The following is a 22879-nucleotide window of genomic DNA, read 5'->3' as shown; positions in this document are numbered from 1 at the left end:
AATTGAAAGAAATAAAGGGTCACTCACAGTCAGTTATTAGCTGATCGACAGTAAATTAATTGCCAACAATTCTGATATTCAATATAATTGTTAAGAACAAATGCCAAATATTTGGTGGGTTCAGCTTCTAAAATGAGTTACATCATTGTGAATTGAAAGTCTTCAGACAAAACTAGCCGTGTCAAGATGTCATCTTGAGCTCTTTGAACTGTTTTCTGACATGTTATAGACTGAATAACCTGTCACCTGTCATCACACAATCTGTGACCAAACCTTCGAGAGAATAGTTTGTGAGAGTTGGCCACCACAGATATCTACTGTACATGGACTTTCCCTCCCTCTCCCTCACCCTCTCCCTCTCCCTCTCTCCCAGCAGCCGGCCAGCTACTCAGCCCATCAGTCCACTAAGAAACAACACAAGGGTCTTAAAAACACAGCGAGCCACAAGGAAAACAGCCATCAATCTACACGGCTTGTCTGTCGACTGAAGGAACGCTGGTAATCTTCAGGACGGCACGAGTCAAGAACAACACTGTTTCATGCCGAGATTCAAACCGATACAGCTGCGAGCACTTAGTGCGGATACACACTGACCATCCGAGTATTCACATTGTGTGTGTGTTGTCACGCAAACAGAGAAAGAGGAGCAAATAAGATCAAGATTATCCACATTCACGCATGAAAATGTATCCAAGTTGCAACCACTGACAGCCCCAAAGATTCATCATCACCTGCTAACTGACATTTATCGGTGTTAGCGCTGCCTGGAAGGCACTAAGATTAGGCACTGGTTATGGTTATGGTTAGGGTTAAGGTTAGGGTTAGGTGCCTTGAAGGCAGCGGTCGCAGCACTGCCTGGAAGGAGCAGTTGGGGGCAAAAAACACCATCGAGCCTAACTGACACTATATTACTTTTGGGAATACTTTTAGGATGGTTCATATTTTATTCAATATTATTCTTTATTAATTATGTCATGCATGTGAATGCGAAGGGCACAAGGTAAGTATAATATTGTGAATCTTTCTTTGTGATCGTTGGTTTAACTCAGTGCAGTAAGAGTAACATAAAACGCATAGTATTTTTTTATTTTATTACATTATTATTTTCTATGACAGACTATTATTATAGAATATTAGAGCCACTGTTTCAGGAATAAAGTCATAATATTTTGAGGGAATAAATCATTTCCACAAAACGTACCTACAATGGTGCAAATGGAAAGGAAATGAAAATCCCATAGCAACACATTTTCCAATAAAATACACATATCCTGAACATACATTTTTACATTTTGTTTTGTTTTTCAGACAAACTAAAGGATAAAGTGTTTATGGGTTGATTTTTGTCTTGCTTCTTCAGCAAATAAAAAAATTAAATCCCCATTTGATTGGGGCGACCTCTAGCTCACCCAGTAAGAGCGTGCGCCCCATGTAGGCTGAGTCCTTTGCAGCGGCCCGGGTTTGAATCCGACCTGTGGACCTTTGCTGCATGTCCTCCCCCATCTCTCTCCCACCTTTCCCATCTATCCACTGTCACTCTAAAATAAAGGGAAAAAAGCCCCCAAAAATAATCTTTAAAAAAAAAATCCCCATTGGATTATCTGAAAAATGCATTGGTAAAAGGCTGAAAACAGTGCTGTTTTTCTTAGTTCATAAAAGTTGACGTTTTGGAAATACGTGGTTCACAGGACATCAACAGTTTAGAAGTTGTAAAGGTGTTATATGTATAAATGAATACATATAGATTAATTTGCATCTGTTACTTATTGTTACAAATTATTCATTGGATTTACATTCCATGCCATATGTTGCTTGGTTTCTGATATTTTAAATGGTTTAACTGCAATTCAGGAGTCACAACATTATAATAATAGCGTGTTCAGATAACAGGATTACAACTTATCTGAATTGATACAGCTCCTTTACGAAACACGGCCTTTGGGCTTAAAGACATCAAATCTACTGCAAAGGACGATGGGTAAATGTTGTTAAGACAACATGTTCTCAATCAGCTCTGTCAGCAGTGCCAGAAATCAATCTCCAATTTCTTGACTGTGCAGAAGTCAGATATAGAGACAGCAGGAATCAAAAACCCACACAGCGCTATTTACGAGTATCTGCAATTCCCTTTAAACCACTGGCCCAGACTCAGAACCAAAGCACCGCTGGCAAACCCAACTGAACGGGTTTGCACACACACACTAGTACTCAGCCATGCATGTAAACACTTTCCGTCGGCTTGCATCTGTTCCCTTGCTCTAAACAACACTGACTCAAAGCACAAGACACTTGACCTTTAACCACCAGTACAAATCCTAAACTTCACACATACTAAATGAGTCTAATTAACGGAAAATAGGACTAAACATCCAAACTATCTGAGGAACGCATCTGTTTATTGTGGTGAAAGACTGAAAGGGGTTGAGAGGGATAAACAGAAGGCAAAATCAATATTCAGAGACAGACAGTGGGAGGAAGGAGAGGAAAAAAAGAGAAATTGATCAAGAGGTATAGGTGGAAAGATGGAAAGACAGAGAGAGAGCGAGACAGAGGGAAGAGCGAGATAGTTGTTGTTGTGCAGACGTCTGCCACGACCCACATCCTCACAACCACAGACTTATAAACAGCCAACAAAATATGAAAAGCATCCAAACATCTTAAATGTGTTGGGAGTTCAGTTTTCAGAAAAGTGTCCCTTTGCATTCACTGAGGATGGTACTCGCATAAACATGCTGCTGTCATGTGAGGTTACGACCAAAATAACAACTGTCAAAGCTACACTAACGACACAAGATACAGTAAAAAAAAAACGAAAAAAAAACATTTTCACTAATTTTAGATCAGTGTAAGAAATGCTGTGGGAAGAGAAAGACACACTGAGAGATACGGGGACAGAGAGTGGTTTGCATCTGATTTTAGATTACGATTGTGGGACTCAGCTGCAAAGTTTTCTTAAAGGAGACCTATTATGCGTTTATGTATTTTCTGTCATATCTATAATGTTGCAAATTAATTTGTATTTATGGAAAATTTAAGTTTTAGTATGTCGATTTTAAATCGAAATCGACCGAAATTAAGTCACAATCTCAAACTTCGAATTAAAAAATGGAATCGTCGATGCTGCCATGCCCCCATGTCACGTCCAGTCGGCTTGCTTGCCAAGCGGAAAAAAACACACGTGTAGCATGCTCAAGGTAGCCCATTTCCTGATTCATTCTACCACCATTCCAGTGGACGGGCTAATGAGCTAGATTACTACACACACAGTAGCAGAAGAAGACCAGCTACACACACACACACACACACACACACACACACAACGGAGCATACACTGATCACACTCAGCTTGAGCGAAGCTCTGCCGGCACGAATGAGGTAAAAAAACAGGAGTGAGTCGGTTCATTCTGCCGGTTCAGTGACCCTACTCGGGTAGGCTCTTCGGTCAGTTCGTCAACACAGTGTTGAAGTGCTGCGAGTCAGTCAACCTCCTCTAATTTAGCTACAGCCAGTCAAAAGATAGCATGGCAACTGCAGATGCAGTAGACCCATCGACAGAACTTGAACCCCTTCCTCTTTCACTGAAGTCGCCGGTGTGGACAAGTATTTTGGATTCCCAGTGAGTTATGTTGACAACGTTCGCATTGTTGACAAAAAAGCCACAGTTTGCAAACTCTGCTATGTGCGTGTACCATATTCATCCACTGGCAGCACGACTAACATGGCAGTTATCCGTGTGGTATATGTTCAACTGTTCGGAAATAGTTTGTTAAGACACTTAAATGTTCAGAGAAGACTATGGACATGGCTGTTTTATTGTTTTTTTTGTTTGTTTTGTTCTTCAGTGTCATCTTCTGTGAAGAAGACTGCAGTTACAAAAGAGAAACTAGATGGCAGGTTATAGATATAAGTTATTGTTACATTATGTTGTGAATAAATGTTTTAAATTTGACAATGTAGTGTGGTACACTGCGAACAAAGGTCAGATATTATATTGCATAAAAGTCTAGTCTAAAAATGTCATAGCAACTAGAGATGGTCCGATACCATTTTTTGCTTGCCGATACCGATTCCGATACCTGAACTTGGGTATCGGCCGATACCGAGTACCGATCCGATACCAGTGTTTCATATATTTTATTATGTTTTAAGAACTGTATACTACTATCCCTGTATGGATGTGATATTATTTCTATCTTTGTTGTCGGTCTGGCTCAGATTAAACTCTTTGTGAAACGTGAATGCCACAGAACGTTCTTTTATTCTCCAGTTTGAGTTTCTCAGTTATAACGGAAAAAGAACATAAATAAACTACTTTAACGTATTTTTTCTTTAGGGCTTTATTACGTGGTATCGGATCGGTGCATAAACTCCAGTACTTCCCGATACCGATACCAGCGTTTTAGGCAGTATCTCTAATAGTAACCTGTGCTTTAAAAAAAAAAAGAAATGTAAAAATCGAGAATTGAATCAAACCGTGACCTTAGAATCGAAAATGTAATGGAATCGAGGATTTGGAGAATCGTGACACCCCTATTTAAGATCACTCATGTCCCATGCATTTTATGGTACAACTGAGTGAAGTAAAGTGTGATCTTCTATCTGTTAAATAACAAGATGAAGAGTCTACTCAAGTCTCACGCTAGCAGCTCTGTGATGCTGTACTGAGGAATAGCAGTGGCTATGAGCTAAAGTCACATAATCACATAAGCCATTAGTTTTCATTCCCAGTTTTTCAAAAGTAATCCAGTGGGATTTTGGATCACTGATTGGATCAAATCTTGGAAATGGGTTTTACAAAAGCAAAAGAGGGATTCCAAACTAAAATCAGATCATGTAATCCGATCTTACATTTGATCTGGATCAAACCTGCCCTTTGGGTTTTTCAAAACTTTGAACTCGGTTTGGGATCTATTTGATCCAAAAGAAACAGGATTATCCTGATCCCATCAGAAGGGTGGATTCAGTTGTGATTTTTCTAACCAAATAAAATCAGAGTTGTTTTTTTTTAAGCGAATTATCACAAAATCAATGTTTACTGATGATATTACATTTCTTCATATTTGAAGCATATATGAAGCATAATGAGATATGGTAAACAAAATGGTAAATGGTATTTAACATTATAACAAAATAAGGAATGTAAAATGTTTCTGTTTATTACAGTGTTTCTGTTTCTTAAAATTAAAACAAACAATGGCTATTTGTGGCCACCAGTATTTTGCCTACCTGTTGTTCTTTGCTAAGCCAGTAGGCTACACTGTTGGTTCCATTTAAGGCTCTGGTAAACAGGATTTGGTAATTCTGAAATGTGGTATTTGGATCACAGTGATTCAATCCAATGTTCCTTTAAAAAACTGGCATAAAAGTAAGATGGATCAAGTTATCCTGGATAGCAAAACATGGGATTTCCAAATCCGGTTTCAATTTGATCCAGATTACATTTTTTGAAAAACTGGAATGTTTGTACCAAATTTCATGGCAATCCATCCCATAGCTGTCTGGACATTTCACTGAAAACAAAAAGAAAAGTCAGGGGATCACAAAAGTCAGTGTGTTTCTACCTCTGGGGACCATGAATGTCTGTATCAAATTTCATGGCAATCTATCTAAACGTTGAGATATTTCTTTCTGTAACAAAGTGGTGGACAGACCAACCAACTGACAGACAGACCAACATTGCCATCCCTAAAGCCATGCTGTTACAAAAGTTTACAGTAAAAAGTGTTCATATCTGGAATGGTGTCCAAAGCTATGAAAATAACACCAAGGTTGTAAAAACCTTTGTAAAGGGACCAAAACGTGAAGACAAACACACAGAGAGTGAAACAGAGTGGTGAAATGAGCTGAGAGGCCAAACAGTAGCATTGCTGTTAAGCTCTCTCAGGTTTTATGATGAGCAGCTCAGACAAATCCCCAAAACACAAACAGTCTGTGGGTAGAAACAACCCTGAAAACCTTCATCCACAGCGTGGAACTGACTCTGGGTGGTGGGAGGAATCTGATACACATGTTTATGTAGGTATGTGTTGGTCTGACGTGTGTGGACACTTGCATGAATGCTTAAAGTGTGTGTGTGTGTGTGTGTGTGTGTGTGTGTGTGTGTGTGTGTGTGTGTGTGTGTGTGTGTGTGTGTGTGTGTGTGTGTGTGTGTGTCAGGTGTATATACTACCACTGGTTAAATGCTTTTTCATGGTTGAATTTAGGATTGTAAATATGTAAACTAATGTTATACTTCTGAAGAGGAAGAAGATCAAGAGGAAGCTCCACACAGACTGACTGGAAAACAGAGTGTGTGTGTGTGCGTGTGTGCGCGTGTGTGTGTGTGTGTGTGTGTGTGTCAGGTGTATATACTATAAGTAATGGGGAGGAAGAAAGTGTATGACAAAAAAAACAGAAAAAGCAGTGTCTCCATTAGAAGTCAGAAACATTATCTGCTACTTGTTTCATAGGAAACTTTAGAGATAAAAACACAACCACACACCGCAGGTTTCTATCTCTTCCTTTCTCTCCTTTACAGGGGCAAAAAAAAGTGAAAGCAGCAGACCATCACATTTCCAGTTGTGCTCAGACCAATATCTGTCAGTCATCCATGAAGCAACAACTAATAATCAAGATGAAATGTGTTCCACTGAAAATATCTTATCTAGAAGCTACAACTACAGGCTGTTAGAGCAGGCAACACTGTTATCAACCGTTTTTAACATGCTGGACGGAAACAGTGTGTCCTGGTATACTCTGTTGCAAGTGGATTTATCAATCAACGGCAGAACATTTGTGCTGAATAATTTCAGCTCCTCGAGTGGAACCCCTGATCGTGGCGATTCAACTGGAATTATTTTTTTGTTCAGGCCTTATACACTGTCTCATGATATCCAACTGCCAATGCAGTGCATTACATTTAACTTTTTAGCCAATTGGTAGAAACTGCTATACAGTCAAATATCTTGCAAGCACCTAATGATGACTCAAGCAGCCTGTAATTATTAAGACAGAAATGCTAACTTGGCAAGTTGCAGACATCTCATAAATCTCAGAGAGCAACTTTGCAGTGTTGGTTGAAACATTGACCCAAGTGAAAGAAACTCCTTCATTTTACTCCAGGTTCGTGTAAATACACGTGACAGTGTCAAGATATTTGCTTGTCTGACTTTAAGTCTGGTCAAAACATCTGTGGAGAACAACAAAGTCTCACAAAACCCTCCTATGTTGTGCTCACCTGTGAAATTCCACTTGAGCCACCAAAAATGTGGACGGGAGCCAGAAAGACACAAGTGGATTTATGGGCAGGTTAGCTCAGAAACCATGTGGTTCAACTTTTTATAGGCTTAAAAATGTTGTATCAGCATCTGTATATTCATGTGAAATCACCCTTATTTTTACTGTGCACGCCACTTTATTACTCAATTTAACATTAATATGATTTTTATCATTCATATCGCTTAGTTTTAGCTTTAGTTAGTAAAAGCATTCTTGAGTAAACTTTATGTATATTTCTATTAACTAACCAGCTAAAGAGTCTCAGGTTTCAACATTTCTATGCAAAAGTAAAGTTCTCTTCTTCTCTTCCTCTTTCCTTTTACAGTCAAATAACAAACCAATTAAGTCACAAAGTGGCTGCTGCACAAAACCTTTCCACAAGATCCAGGTAACACGCTGCGAGGAAGCACAAACTATTAATCCTCTGTGTGGGACCTTGTGGACAACGTTGGCCTCGTATTGCTCGGCTGAAGTCCAGCCAGGTTTGGCTCTCTTCTACAGTCTTGATTTAATGCAGACCAGCCACAAACCTGGCCAGTACAGAGAAAGCATATACCAGTAGCAATTTATAAGACTTCATGTCAAACTGTGAAAGGTTAATGCTCATTTGAAAACTAACCCCCTATCTTAAAAAAACATATTTATCTTTTATTTATTTGCATTTTAACTGAAATAATTGTAGTTGTGCTCATTATTGTGAAACTGTATGACCCTGATTCTCATAACTCAAAATCCAATACATTTAAAAAAAAAAAAAAACAGTGCAGATATAGGTTTCCTTTTCAATTTTTACTTCAGTTTGACACAATTTAGAATATATATATAAAAAACTGTTAGTTCAGGTGTGCAATTTTCTATTTATGGAACTAAAAGTTGCCTATATGCAAGTAAGTGAGTGTAGGTGGACTAAAGAATGTTTGTTTGGACTGTACCTCAGCTGAGATGATAGTATCCTTGGCATCTGATTTTTTTTAACATTAGGCTTTGAACAGAGGCATGAAGATTTTCACGACTGATGTATAGGCATGTAAAGAAGATCACTATTCCCAACGTATCTGATTGCTATCATTTCCGGGGACCACCTTTTTTTCCGTTAGCATGTAGCCACCGACTTTCTTTTCACACATAGGCAACACCTTAACATTGTTTTAATGCAATGTAACCAATCCTGAAGAGCAAACATTACAGCCAAATCCATTGTTACAGGAAAATAGAAGTGTTATGTTGAAGTTGTGGATACCTTTAACACTTAGGCTACATCCTATCACTACATTTCTATATTTAAAGTGTGGCTGTAGCCTTAATTCACACAATATGGCAGCATGGAAACTGGTGTTGAATTGACAAATTACTGCAACTGATACAGTATCTCCTTAGAGGATAGAGGATTAACAAGTCCCAAAAGTGTCAATAGTAAATGCTGCATGTGTGAAAGCAACTGACAGCTATTAGTCAAGTAAATGCTTATCTTATTTAACAAGTTTAATTAACAAGTGACAATGAAAAGCCCAAGAAAGTGATGAATTAAAAAATGGATTGGTTTTATATCATTATGTCATTGTAAGTTGTGCCTTCTGGGACATGTTAAAACAATGGAAACCTCACACAAGGTGTTTTATACGTGTTTTGAATCAAGAATTAACTGAAATCTGCAGTGGTTTGATGTAACAGGAGATATATGCTAACCTCAACATTTACTGTATTTTGATACTGTAGCTTAAAGTGTTACAGCAGTTCTGCAAATTTACATTTTTTTTAATACACATGAATTCATATAATTACTTTTTTCCCCCAAAAAGAGCATATATGGCATTCCTACATTTTGGTCAGTCACATGCTAATTCAGTGCTTGTTGGTCATAGCTTAGTAATAACAATGACCCCAGGGACCTGGCCACATACAGGCCTGCAAAACTCTTAATTTAACACAACAACAGAAGGAATGATAGGCACCACACAAATTGAAATTAGCATCGTATTGACTCTAATTGCTCTTACGTATAACTTACATTAGCTTTAAATATGGGAAGGCCGCTGTTAGTGAGTGTTAAGTACAATTGTAGATGCTAAGCTTTTATTACTTAAATTAAGGTGGAGGCACACTGCGAAATAGCAGAATCACAAATGCGTTTCTCTATTGCCCCCCTTCTGCAAGGTTTCACAATCAGATGTTGGAACAGTGAGTGGAAAACTGCCTGCTAAAACAAAGCAGTGGCAGAGATATCTGTTATTTCATTTGCAATTACATGCAGAGTTATCTTTACTTGTTTCATTTGGAGTAGATCAAGTCATTGATTCATTAATTAATTAACTTAAGCGTTTCCTTGGACCCATTTGGCCAACTAAAGCATTACCAGCAAAGTACATCATTTACTGCCAGGTGGCTGTACCGGCCTCAACATGCAGGTTTCTATGACGTTTCAAAAGTGCAGATAAATCGTGATAATAAGCATCAAGTGACAGGCACTAGATTATTTTACTGTATTGAACATAAGCATGGGTGCAGAGCAATGATCGTGCTACGAGGCTCCTCAGCCTGCACAAGATTTCATGACCCGGTGTTAAGTCAGAGAGACACGCTATTAAATCCCCATTTGAGCTGCAGAAGCCTGCGTTACACAACCAGTAAAAGCCTGCAGCAGTCCCCAGAAGTCAGACTCCCCTCCACTGGAGTGTGTTACTGTATATACTTTCAAGGATCTAAGCTCTTTTTCTTGGCACGCAGTTGGCACCATCCAGCTGCATCCGATCCGCTTTCAATCAAATACACTTGAAAAACAAAACGTTGCAAATGGGTGGACTTGCACAGGAATGGAAAATCAAATTGGTGAAATTATTTAATCTTGATATGACAGCAGCAAAGAGGGGGGATTTGCTAATGATCATACGAAACGTGTTTAATGGAAACGGACATACCCCTAAAAAATAGAAGTAAGGCTGGTTCAAATCCTCTTATAATCAAAACAAACTCACTGGCATTAATGTCTATCAATAATCCATACAGCAAGCAAATCACACAGATGACCTCGGGGGCTTCTTTGTTCAGTCACTTCTCTTCATGATAACTTGTTGACAGACCTTACTCTTCAATTTCTCTCTATATATTTTTATATATTTATATATAAAAATTAAAAACACGTTTTTTTGGAAGTAAAGGAGCTCAGCATCTTTGTCTCTGGTGTCGTGTATCCAGACAGATGGCCAGATAATGTCAAGGAAATGTCAGACATCTAATATGTGACTGTTTGGTCAACAGTGGGGAAGAAATCAAGCACCTCAGTGCCACATGAAACCAGGGACTTGAAGGAAGCTGTGAGGACATGTTGGAAAAGTCAACCATAGAACTTTATAAACACATACAAATGCTCATTCACACACGAACATGAACTCTTGCAAACATGCACAGAAGTGCACATGTGCACACAAACATTCATGTACACACCGACGCAAACAATAATAAATGGATACAGGCAATTATATGAACAACTACACTGGACAAACACACAGCACACTGCAACTGAACATGGAAAGTTTACTCCCTTTGATCAAAGTAGAGTGAAGTCAAATTAAAGGTTGCAAACTATTTGAGGACAAAGAAATAATAAGCAACTTGTGAAACAAATCGCTTCCTACAATATGAGGAGGAATACATGTGCAAAAAGTGAGTATCTTATCATGTGTATTTATCTTAGAGGAAGACTGTTTAAGTGTATGTTAACACATTTGACTTTAATCTAACTCACTGCTCAAATATATTTTTCTGGTTTTGAGAAACTGCATGTTTCCTGTTAATATCTCATATGATGACGTGTACTTGGAATATCTTTCATCGGTTTACTAAAACACGTGCGCGTGATTAATCATTTGTATCAATAACAAATGAATATCCTTTAAGCCAAGACAATAATCTGGCACAGCATGAAAGTCCCACTTGAATTACCTTAATGAGCTTAAAACGTTCGAGCACAGGTTATGATTTATTGCTGTTCTTGTCATTTTTTGGCTGTGTCCACCCATATGAGCACATGTACTGTATACATTTCATCACTGCAGGCCATTCTGCTCTGGTGATCACTTAATGAATTGTTTTTTTTCTAGTGGGACAAATGAGATTTAATCTGATTTGCTGCCAGGATATTGCTGTGTAATACTGTCATCGTGCCAGCATATGTTCTCTTTCTCCCTTACGCACACAAACACACACATTTGCTTTCATCCAAAAATTAGATAAGAAGATTGTTACTACAGGGGTTTTCCTGAATATAGAGGAATTTTTGGAGCCCCCCCCCCCCCAAAGAGGTTTTAGCCAGCCCCAAAGGAGAATCACCAACACCAAAATGACAAGAATTGAGAATAGAAATAGCAATTCAAATCCTCTCTAAATGTGTTTAGGAGCAAATTACCAAACAACCGTTAAACAAGCAGAACATAAACTTGAATATGAGAGTCAGACTACCGGACTCTCCTGGAGAGTTTTCTTTTTTTTGCAACCATTTTTTTTTTTTTAATTTGGGTTTCATTTACTGTAAAGTACAATATACATTTTGGTTTTTCAAATTGTCAGAAATAACAGTAAAATGCATAGATTTCTTTTAAATAAGGTAACACAGACTCATTGCCTTTCCTGTACGCGGACCGATCATGCTTACACCCCACCCCCCCCCCCAACAACAAAAAAAAGCCCATTCTGAGCCAGGACAAACTCTGTACTATTCTTACAGTATATCTGTATGGTAACTATAAAGCTACAGCTAGGAGACGGTGAGCTTATCTTATAGCAAAAAGCCTTGAAACGGGGAAATGGCTAGCAAAGTCCACCTGGCAACGCTAATAAACACGTTATATCTTGTTTTGTTAATCTGTACAAAAACCAAAGTGTAAAGACGACAATATGTGGCTTTACAGGGGGTTATGTGCGGGACTACATTTTGTCCAGGTGTAGTGACTATGGGAAGTCAATCAGTCAGGAAATAGTGCCGAACATGCATATTCACATGCGCACACAGAAGTGGGGGTAATACAATGTACATATGAATCGTGATTCTTACCCTGTGTGATTCTCAAATCGATTCACAAATGCCAAAAATACTTTTTTGTATGTTGTTAATAAAGTTATGTTGACTAGAAGAAAAAAAAAATTGGAACTCAACCACAAGAACACAGTGCAGCACTTGGACAATGTACAGCATTCACACACTGGAGTTATCTACAGTTATCATTTTTTAACATTAATTTAACTAATTGAATTAGCTTTGCATGACCCAAGTGAAGTATTTTCTGAATACATTTCTGTGGAGTACGAGGCTAAAGAAATAGTACGCCCCTTACTATTTATCCAAACGAGGATCAGGTTTTAAATCGTGAATCCATTCTGAATCTAAAGGCCCAGACACACAGAGGTGACGGCCAAACGTCGGCAGAAAAGGCAGTTGGACTGATCAGTCTCCCCGAGTTTGTCAAAAAAGTGCCTCTGAACACATCAAAGCGGCGAGACGTAATACGTATCCATAACAGCAGGCACCGCTTATCTGTATTGTCGCCCAAAAATGAAAACCGGCAGCTGATTGGACGAACGCGTCACGTGGGTCTGGTTTCTCCGGAAATTCAAAGACAGACTGTCATGGCGGCTTGTTCAGAATACGATCTCATATTGTACTAAAATAGTTCACCAAAACATGTTTCTGAAAACATTTGAAGCGAGAAATAGTCCATGCAGTTGCTGAATCTGTCTTCATTTCAGATCAACAAAGGTCAGTTTAAAAGATTTTTGTCAGATTTTGAGAGACTCTAGTCACGCTCATTCCGCTCCCCGTTTCCGGGTTAGCACTCTACCAATCAGATGGCTCATTTGAGTCCGACTGCCGGCAGTGCCCGCCCCGCCTTTTATACATGTCAAATCGGCCAAAATGAAGGACGGCGGCCCCTTGGACGGACGACGGCACGGAACCAACCGAACAGACTCGAGTCACTGACCTCGCCAGACTGTCCAACGGCCGATTATCGGCTCTGTGTGTCCGGGCCATAACTGTGACACCAAGATTCTGAATCGAATTGAATTGCAGGATTCCCAAAGTTTCCCACCCTTACTCATCATCATTATCATCACCATTCTCATTTTGCCGTCTAATCTCATTAACGGGGGGGATTGAGACATATTTTCCTCTGTGGGCTAACTCTGGAAATCAGTGGCAGCTTGCCCAACGAGCTGCCCATGCAGGGCTGGAAAATAAGGACAGCCATTGTCCTGTCCAGGATGTCGAGCTTCACTTTTCATAGCATCTACATAACCAACACACTTAGCAGTCGTTACGAGCGGGACAGTGCAGGGTGTGGAAGTTTTGGGATGCTCACACTTTGTGACAGCGTCTGTCCTGTCCAATGAGTTTTGGTCTGTTCAAACGTGACTTCTCTGATCTGATATATGGTACTAGACATTTTCCCACAAATCTGCTGATTCAAGAACAAACTGTACTTTGATTTATTCAATGTTAAAGTTTAAAACCGCTAGCCAAGAGAGCTCTGCCATGTTGCCGTAATTGAAAACAGACTTCACTGTTCATTGACCAAGGGGTCAAGATGATCCATTAAAAACTCTAACCCTAAATATTGAAAAATGTTAGAGACATGTGAACTGAAGCAGGAAGAAAGGCAATTGTTACAGCCACATTTAAGGAGGAGCATTCTTTCTGAAATTGGGTATGGAAATGTCTAAATTACAGACAGCCAGGACAATATGATAATTGGGTGAAATGTTATGGGGGTTTTATGGGTTTTGTTTGGATTACATCAGACCTTGCCTAGTGAAGCCCAGCAGATCCAGAGCCCTTTAGCCCGTCAGTTCAAGTGAAAAGAAAACACCACATCTAAAGTTGCAAGGTTGTCAAACAGAGGTAGCGTCACGATACCTTCAATGGAGACGGAGTCACGCCTTCCTTCCTTAATGGCTCCTCTACTGATCTCAGTCTGCATCTCAACTCTCCCTGTTCCAGTCCCTCCTCGTCATGAATGAACCAAATGGGCTTCAAACATTCCCCTTCCCTGTTCTCATAGACGTACACTGAGACCTGCATTCATCACCTCTCCATGCACCATTACTCCCAGTGATGGGAGGAAAGAAACAACACTTTCATTAGCAGGTCTGCTCCACTGAGGTGTGGAATGTTCCGTGGGTTTCCAACAACAGTGTCAGAGAATGCCGGCCTTCATACGGCCATTGTTGTCCTCAACAAGCTCACTTAGTGTAATGGGCAAGGCTGAGCCTGCTCTTCAAAAGACGAGGGGCACCATGCAAGAATAAGAGCAGTCATGCTTAGCCAGATTAGGGATCCCAGTATAGAAAGTATAATCCATTGTGGTTTAAAAATAATGAGCTTAATGGGCTTGATTTATAGTGGTAGGCAAAAATGGACACATCACTTGTAATGTGAGATTAAAAAAAAAGAACCCTATTTTTTAAATGCATTAGGCTGCATCTTATAGCCTATAAGTATAACAAATGTTAAGCACGTTGACACAGCTGCACAAAGCCAGGACTTAAGTACCAACATATTTCTTTACACTTTCTTTAACTGCATTTGAAGAATCACTGTGAAGGTGAACACACTAAACATTTTTAAAAGATGATTTAAAAAAATATATTTTATAACTCCTCCAACGAGGAAATATTACATATTTATTAAACATAATAGGCGAATTCTTTTGCTTTAGAGAAAATATGAGTTATATCCATACATCTTACGCCAAAGGCCACATATTAAATGTAACTGTCAAACCGCCACATTGATAAGATGCGATGCGTCAGGATCTGTCTGTTTCAGCTCAGCAGGTGACTGATCATCACAGTGTGTGTGTTTGCTTTGCAGTTGTAATCAGAGCAGCGTGTCACAATGTTAAGAAAACAGAAAACGAGGTCAGATGAGAGCCTGTATCTCATTGAAGTAAGCTAAAGATTGTATTGACAAGCTAAAGGCTCCACTCTGCTGACCAATTTCTCCAGTACCTCAGTGAAATTAAAAATGTCCTGTGGGATTCACCACATCATTAAAACTCCAAAACCTCACCAACAACTATTCAAACTGTGCTTTAGAGGTAATATGAAACCTATTCTCACCCCAAACTTCTTCAGAACAACATTTCTATATGACTCCAGAACAGCCATCACGACGATTCTCCACTGTGGAAATCAGAAACAAAGACCAGTGACAGCCCGATGAGCGATGCGTTCATCCGATCAGCTGTGCACAGGTTTTAACAAAGGCAGGAGGAGAGGAATTTTCTCTTCCTCAACACATGAATATTTTATTTTCAATATGCCTTTCCGCTAAAGTATGTTTAGTGCCAGATGTCAATGGCCAGTGAAAATATTGCAGAGACTATTACAGACCGTAAATATGGTTCACTAGCTGTAGTCTCATTAAACAGTACTTTCAGTCAAGAATAGCGTCTGAGGCGGCAGTATTGTTTTGCCAAGTGTGTATCTCAGTCATCACACTATATCTGGACATCTTACACTTGAGTTGAGCTAAAAGGCTTTAAATTGAACTGCCCTTTTCAACTACACTGCGAAAACTGTGAAAGAAAATGTTTAGTGAAATATCAAGCGTGCTGTTACAAGCCAGCCCGGTTAAGCCGTTCATGAAGCTGCTGTTGATCTGATTGAAACCGAGTGTGGAAATTATGGAGTGCCAAGCAGTGTGCTGTGCTGGTGCAGCGTCAGGGTAGGGGTTGTTTCTGGGACACTAGAATTTATTGTCGAGCCCTCTGGAGGCTTTGTGGACCTAATTAATGAAAGCCGTGATGATGGGCGGTTTTCTCTAATAATAGGCCTGTTGACAAACCCAATTTCAGCCACCCACTTTATTTCTGTGATATCCGTAACCGCAAGTCCCCATGTTTAAACAGCTAAATAGTTTGCCAATGTCTACCAAGTTTCAATAGAGCCAATATGACCATTATGAAATTGATTTATGATGGTCTGCCACCTCCTTTAGGTTAGTGGTCACACTCTACCTGTGGCGGCTCCGTAGGTATGCCACAGGTGATGTACGCGTCCTCAAAAATGTTTCTGATTCTGTGGCTGGGTTAGCTCAGTTGGTAGAGCAGGCGCACATATATGGAGGTTTCCTCCTCGATGCAGCGGCCGCTAGTTCGACTCTGACCTGTAGCCCTTTGCTGCATGTCATTCCTCCTCTTTCATGTCTTCATCTGTCCTGTGGAAATAAAGGCCTAAAAATGCCTGATCCAATCTGACGCCGAACTACAAATTGAAACCTATGTCTGGATTCCTGTTAACCTTTGTGTCAACATAGACATATAAAGAAATGGACCAACAGATCCCGTTGCTCTGGACGGAGACCAGTGAAATCTATTAGAAGCACTTTTCCGGTGAGGGCTGAGCGTTACTGTACAGCCTCCAACTGAGAGAGACGACGTAAATGTGACGTGAGCAACCTGTCTGAAAGTTGGAAGTCTTCTGGTAGCTGTGCCAAGAGAAATCTCAATCATTCCCAATCTTGCAGAGACGGAGAGCGTAGGTATATGTAAGGAGATAACATAGGCACAGGCTAATAATTGCTAACTAAAATGCTAGTTAACATTAGTAATTAAACTTAAATAGCTAATGCAAGTCGAAACTGCCTGCGAGCTTCTCCTGTACTATACGGTAATTCCTCTACTATACGACAGTAAGTCGCGTGGTTATGACACAATCGTTAGCCTATTTTTTACAAAAACGTCTGCTACAGAGCCATAACGTGAGATAAGAGGTAATGGAGCCTTTTATACATTGTCGTGTTTCTTTAGAAATAAACAATGGACAAATAGTCTTTAAACGCTTCAAATGTAAAGTTATTTGCTGTCAAAGTGGCGCCAAAATGAATAGCAGGCAATGGGATGCTAACGGCGGGTGATGGCTTGTTAGCAACAAAATGGCTCTATAGGAGCTACGGTTTGTGGACGCTTGCTTACCCCCTTGTGTGTCAAGCATAAATCCAGCTCTCAAAAAAAAACAACAATGGAGACGTGATGCAAACTCTAGTCTCAAATATCAAAATCCGACACTTTGTATAACAACATCACCTGCCTTTTCTTCTGAAAAAGATTATTCAATTCCTCGATTTTATTCAATAAGATTATCATTATTTGCACAACCACAGAAAAATGTCAACCAAACCAACCACTGTAGTATTTCTGGTGACGACGGTCGACTTCTACTAATTTAACATAACACAAAAAGGAGTGTAATAGGGATATATAATGACTTCAATGTTCATCCTGTGAAAATGCCTCCCTAACAGAAGTGTTAAGCTAAATTTAATCATCTCATCTCAGTCAGAGAATAAAATCTTCCCTCCTTATACTCAATGTGTTTATCAAGACGTAAACATTAATCATCTACGACTCAACAGAATGCTAATAAAAGTGCTGCTGGGTGGTTTGGGCAGAGACTTATAGTCTGATGGGCCGACAGGACCTAGCTGCTTTAAAATAACAACACTTTAAGCTTCTGGGTGTTAGGGTAAATGGTCAAGTGTAATCCCCTTAGCTCCTGACCAGCATTAGCAGAAATTCCTCAATGATACACAACATGATTTCATAGTGACTGCTGCTTTTGAGAGATGTTTGTAATACTGAAAGGGTCACCGAGGGGCACAGACAGACAGGCAGACAAGGGGACTTAAGTGTGCTTTGGGAACAAGGTTTCTTTTTTTCTGGCAATTTCAGACTTGAGTCATTAGGATCCATTTTTCTTTAATAACAAAGAACGTGGCGGAGCACGGCTGAATGTTTGTACAGCTGATTATTAACTCCACCCGACTAAGCTATGGGAAAGAGAGGAAAAGACAAAACTAAAGGCCTCTGTTATTTAAAAAAAAAAAATTGACTTTGAATCTATACATCTGGTCTTTTCATCTGTCATTTGTATTACACGTCTTAGTGCTGGTGTATTTTAGGAGATGTGAAGCCTAGAGTAGATTTGACATTAAGTTTATTGAAACACCTAAGTGTGAAGGGTAAACTCACCAGCTGCGTCACAAAGCAACCACCATTTGACACCTGTAACACACACGAGATATACCGTAGGGTTGCACAAATCTGGTCCAATACCAAATACCAGTGCTCTTTTTCCCCCAAATGTAAAATCTGTTAACCTCTCCGTGTGGAAGTGATTAAGATACCTGTATGTGTAGGCTAACGTAAAGCTGCAGGTACACATACATTCCTAACTATTGAGACGTTACAGCAAAATCCTTTTTTGGGACTGTCAAAAGACCTCTCTGGAAAAGCACAGTGAGTATTCATCTATGTCAGTTTTTCTGACTGCAAAGAAATATCTTGCGGCGTTCCACAAGGGAGTTGCTTGGGTCCATTTTTGGGAGAATACAGCACACTTTTTTGTGAAAAACAAGTATATGCTGGATTTTGTCATGGGTATTATACACTGGTCATGTGGTGGTTGCATGTCCATGAACAAATGTCATGATGAGAAGTGTTCTTTACAGAGCTTCTTCTGTCTGTATTATGCTCCCCACCAACATCAGAAGTTGGAGGCCAAGGTCAATTTTTAGTCACTAAAACAAAAATACAGAAATATCACATAGATTGGAACGGACATCAAACAGTGTTTACCCTGCCAGCTCCCTGGCATATGATAATCTCCCGCAGGAATGTGTGAAAATTCACAGCAAGTGAGTGGGAAGGTTTATGACGTTTAATGCCGCTCACACATAACCAGAAGAAAGCAAACATCCATGATTGAAGAAGAAGGGTGATTTACATGAAGACAGCAACAAAAATGTCAAATTGGAAAGACGCCGAGATTCAAAATCGTCAGACATATTCAAAGAATGGCAAGTGTTGGTTGTTTATGACCAAATTATGAAGAGCTCCGTGACTCAGTATAATCCGTGTCATGTCATGTATACTGCACGCTCTACTAGGGTTGGGCATCGTTTGGATTTTAACAATTCTGATTCCAATTCCAATTCTTCCTTTCGATTCCAGTTCTTATCGATTCTCGATTCCGATTCTTTGAGGGGTGGAGTTGAAACTTGTAACATGCCTATTTTCACAAATAAGAGGAACAGTTTGCAGTTTCACCGGGCTTTTTCAATGTAAAATAAAGCCAGACTAGAGCGTTGCTTACTGTGCTCCAAGGCTGCAACACAACAATCGCCTGGCCGCTTCGGAAACCAAAACTTGTGCATATTAAATTGGGAAGCGGTGATCGGATTTGAAATATGATTCCAAACGATTCCAATAAAGAAACGATTCTACTGGAATCGTAATTTTTGAAACAATTCCGAGTAGGAATCGGTTCTCGATGCCCAATCCTACGCTCTACACAGTGCCACCTCTCGTCTAAATTAAATGGAGAATTTCCAGTAAGTGAGAACGCATCTGACACGGACAATCTCCGGTTGTGTAGTACATGTGTTAAAGGGAAACTCCGGACTATGTCGGGACCTAATTACTCGAACTTGGACTAGCAACAGACTGAACATCACAGCCGTATGAAGGGCTCACTTATTTTGAATTAAGCTGAACGATATGATTCGAATAAGCAAAGTGATTCATGATTTCCATCTCTTTATCCTTAACCACAGCAAATGAATGGATTATCCCTAGAATGAAAGCAATAAAATAGTTTCTGGACTGTTAAACTGCAATGATGCATATCTTGACAGTGTCATTGTGTGAAAAAAAAAGAGAAAAAAAAAGAGAAAAAATCAGCCATAAGTATTAGACAGGCTGACATGCATTTCTGTTTTTTTATGTCAATACAATACCGTTATCTTGTTTGCTCACACAGAAACACAGAGACAATTCCAAACACTGCTGACACGGTCCAATTGTAAAACAGGCCGGAACTCACCTGGGAGAAGTTGAGCCCATTGAGTGGATGGCACTGCTCCTCCACCTTCTCGACAGCCCCCGTCCTCTTCCTCATCCTCTCGGCCTCCTGGGCCAGGTACAAGTCCAGCACCGGCACCCCTCGTGTCTTAATATCTGCCTCGGTTAACGAATTCACCATCAGCATCACCCAAACGGGACGCTTCCTCTCCCAGTTCCCAGCAATGGCGTTGAAGAGGTAGTCCGCATAGAGTCCCTTCCCTCTCTGATCTGGGGTCATCCATGAAGGCATCATGAGTTTTACATACTCAAGGTGTCTTTTAAGTCTCCGATAGATGTCTCTGGGCAGGACATCCTGCAGGTTCTCGCCCTGAGGGAGCAGCTGGCAGCTGGTCAGGGCTGAGATGGTGTAAGGGTCCGTCAGGTCCAGCTCAAAGTAGACGATGTTGCTCTCCTGGAAGGCCTGCTTGGAGTTTTCGGGGATGAAGTCCCAAACGCGCGTATAGGGAACGTGGATTGTACCATAGAAATATGAGGGAGGGTCCCGTTTGATCGTCCACAGGAAGGAGTTTAAGTCAGTTTGCTGGGGGATAAGAAGAAGCAAAAAAACATTACTTTCCGTATTGATTAATCTGTTGACTATTTTCTGATTAATCTATTAATGGCCTTATCGATGTCAACAAATACTTTAAAATGCCCAAGGAGTTGTCTTCAAATTGCTTGTTGTTTTGTGACCCAAAGTCATTCCATTTACAGTGATAGAAAACACTGAAATCACATTTGATAAGCTGGAACCAGTAAATGTTTGCCATGTTGTTAAATATGAGTAAGTCAGAACATGATGATATCCCCATATAGGGGAGAGAGAAATCAGGAAACAGACAGAAAAATTGTGCTGAATTCACAAAAACAGCTGGACAACGCATTTTTGACTTAAAAGTTGCTTTATGCCATTTACTTTAAATGAACCAACGCTGGGCCTGTCTGACACCAAGCCACCACTTTGTCTGTGAGAGGCTGTTTATTAGACAAACTGCTAACAGACTGATAATGACTTATTAACAGGCCACTTAGGACCAAGGTGCCAAACAAACAATACACATGTCAGTGATTGTCAGACTGTGATCCCAGAATGTTAAGCTAAGCTAAGAAAGTTCCCACTTCCTGTTTCCTGAAGTGCTCTGGGTGAGTTTAAAGAGCGTGATTGACTGCATGAAAGCTAATCAATAAAAGGGACAAAAGGACAGAGCAAGTCTTGAATGAATGCCATTTCCCCCAAATACACACATCTAGAGTGTGTAAAGACCTAAAAGCCAATACGCACAGCTAGTACTGGAACTATGACTCAATTTGTCTATTTGTCGACTGACAGAAGATGAATCATTAATAATTTTGATAACTGATTAATGTTATTTATCAAGCAAAAAAAGAATTTGCTACCAGCTCTTTATATCATTATTAATGATCATTATATGATTATTAGGACTTTGGACTGTTGGTCCAAATAAAAAACTATTTGAAGACAACACATTGGGTTATTGGGACTTGAGATGGGCATTTTAAAATCGTTTTCCTCGTTTTAGAGGTAATAGATTCATTGAAAAAATATGATATAAATAATATATATAAACAAGTATACCACAGAGAGGTTCAACTGAACATTAAGAAGTTGGACCAAATATTGTGTCCCTGATGTAGAAAAGGTGAACAGTAGCATATGTCAAACAGCAAAAAGAGGGGGAATGACACTTTATATCTACTGCAATATAAAATACAATATGGCAGTTCTGAGAGATAATAACTTACAGTGGATATAACCATACTGCAGCACTTGAGCAGTGTAATTCCCTATTTGTTTTCGCTTTATAGTGACTTACTTTCTTGTTCAGCTCGCAGTTGGCGGAGTCCTTCAGCCTCCACTGGTCTGCTCGGACCAGCAGTAGCGCACAGGACTGAATGAATGCGCCCAAAGTGCCCCGCATCGTAGCTCTTTCCAAAAGTGTGCACGGTAGCTTGTTTTCACTTCCCGACGTGTTGCAGCAACTGTTCCCCAGAAAGCATGGATGAAGTAGCCTACTTCCACATCTCCGGCTCCATGCGGTCGTGTAAAACGAGCTGACAAGTATCCGACAGACCGCCGGACAGAGTCATGCTGGCTCGAGCCCTGGACACGGACACGCTGCTGCTGTTTCACGTGTGTTTGAGAGAGAGCTGGTCATTGGAGTTTACGCAGGGTCACATCACCCTCTCACCGAGGCTGCTCTCTCCACACCTCCTTCTCTACATTGTCTTTCTTCGCTGCGTTTTGCAAAAGTTTGCGCGAGTTTATCCAAACAATTGAGAGTTTCGAGCCAGAATGAACCAACAGGCTCTGGATTATTTTCCTAGTTGTTTAGGATAGTTAGTGATGATGAGACTGGTGTGAATGAGCAAACTGCACTGCTGGCTTGCACTTTAAAACCCAAACTTCTTTGCACTCTGCTCTGTCTGTCTGATCAGTCCTCTCACTGTCTGTATCTGCAACTCTCTCTCTCTCTCTCTCTCTCTCTCTCTCTCTCTCTCTCTCTCTCTCTCTCTCTCTGACGTGTGTGAGCATCTGTCGGGCAATTCTATTCTACCTACCCCCTGGGTTGCCTGCGTACCCCTCTCTCTTTCACACACACACACACACACACGTTTAAGAGTCACAATTACTTAAAGCCATGACTAAAAACGTTATTAAAAATTTAAAAAAAAAATTAAAAATCCTATTAAAAATAGGCTATTGCCAT

The 22879-nt window shown here is 40.1% G+C and overlaps 1 protein-coding gene across 1 annotated transcript in view; it reads right to left on the bottom strand.

Annotated features, from left to right (window-relative positions):
* The window catches only part of trabd2a (TraB domain containing 2A), a 65726-nt gene extending 43086 nt beyond the window's left edge, over positions 1–22640 (bottom strand). Inside the window, exons 1-2 of the mRNA XM_078271647.1 lie at positions 21986–22640; positions 20131–20691 (exon numbers count right to left, since the gene is read on the bottom strand). Coding sequence (XP_078127773.1) covers positions 20131–20691; positions 21986–22090 — 666 coding nt within the window. The 5' untranslated portion in view covers positions 22091–22640. The remainder of the gene's footprint in view (positions 1–20130; positions 20692–21985) is intronic.
* Between the last annotated feature and the right edge of the window lie 239 nt (positions 22641–22879).

The sequence above is a fragment of the Sander vitreus genome, chromosome 16, assembly GCF_031162955.1.
Source record: "Sander vitreus isolate 19-12246 chromosome 16, sanVit1, whole genome shotgun sequence".
Lineage (NCBI taxonomy): Eukaryota > Metazoa > Chordata > Actinopteri > Perciformes > Percidae > Sander > Sander vitreus.
The sequence above is the reverse complement of the archived record's forward strand: the minus strand, read 5'-3'. Positions and strand labels throughout refer to the sequence as shown.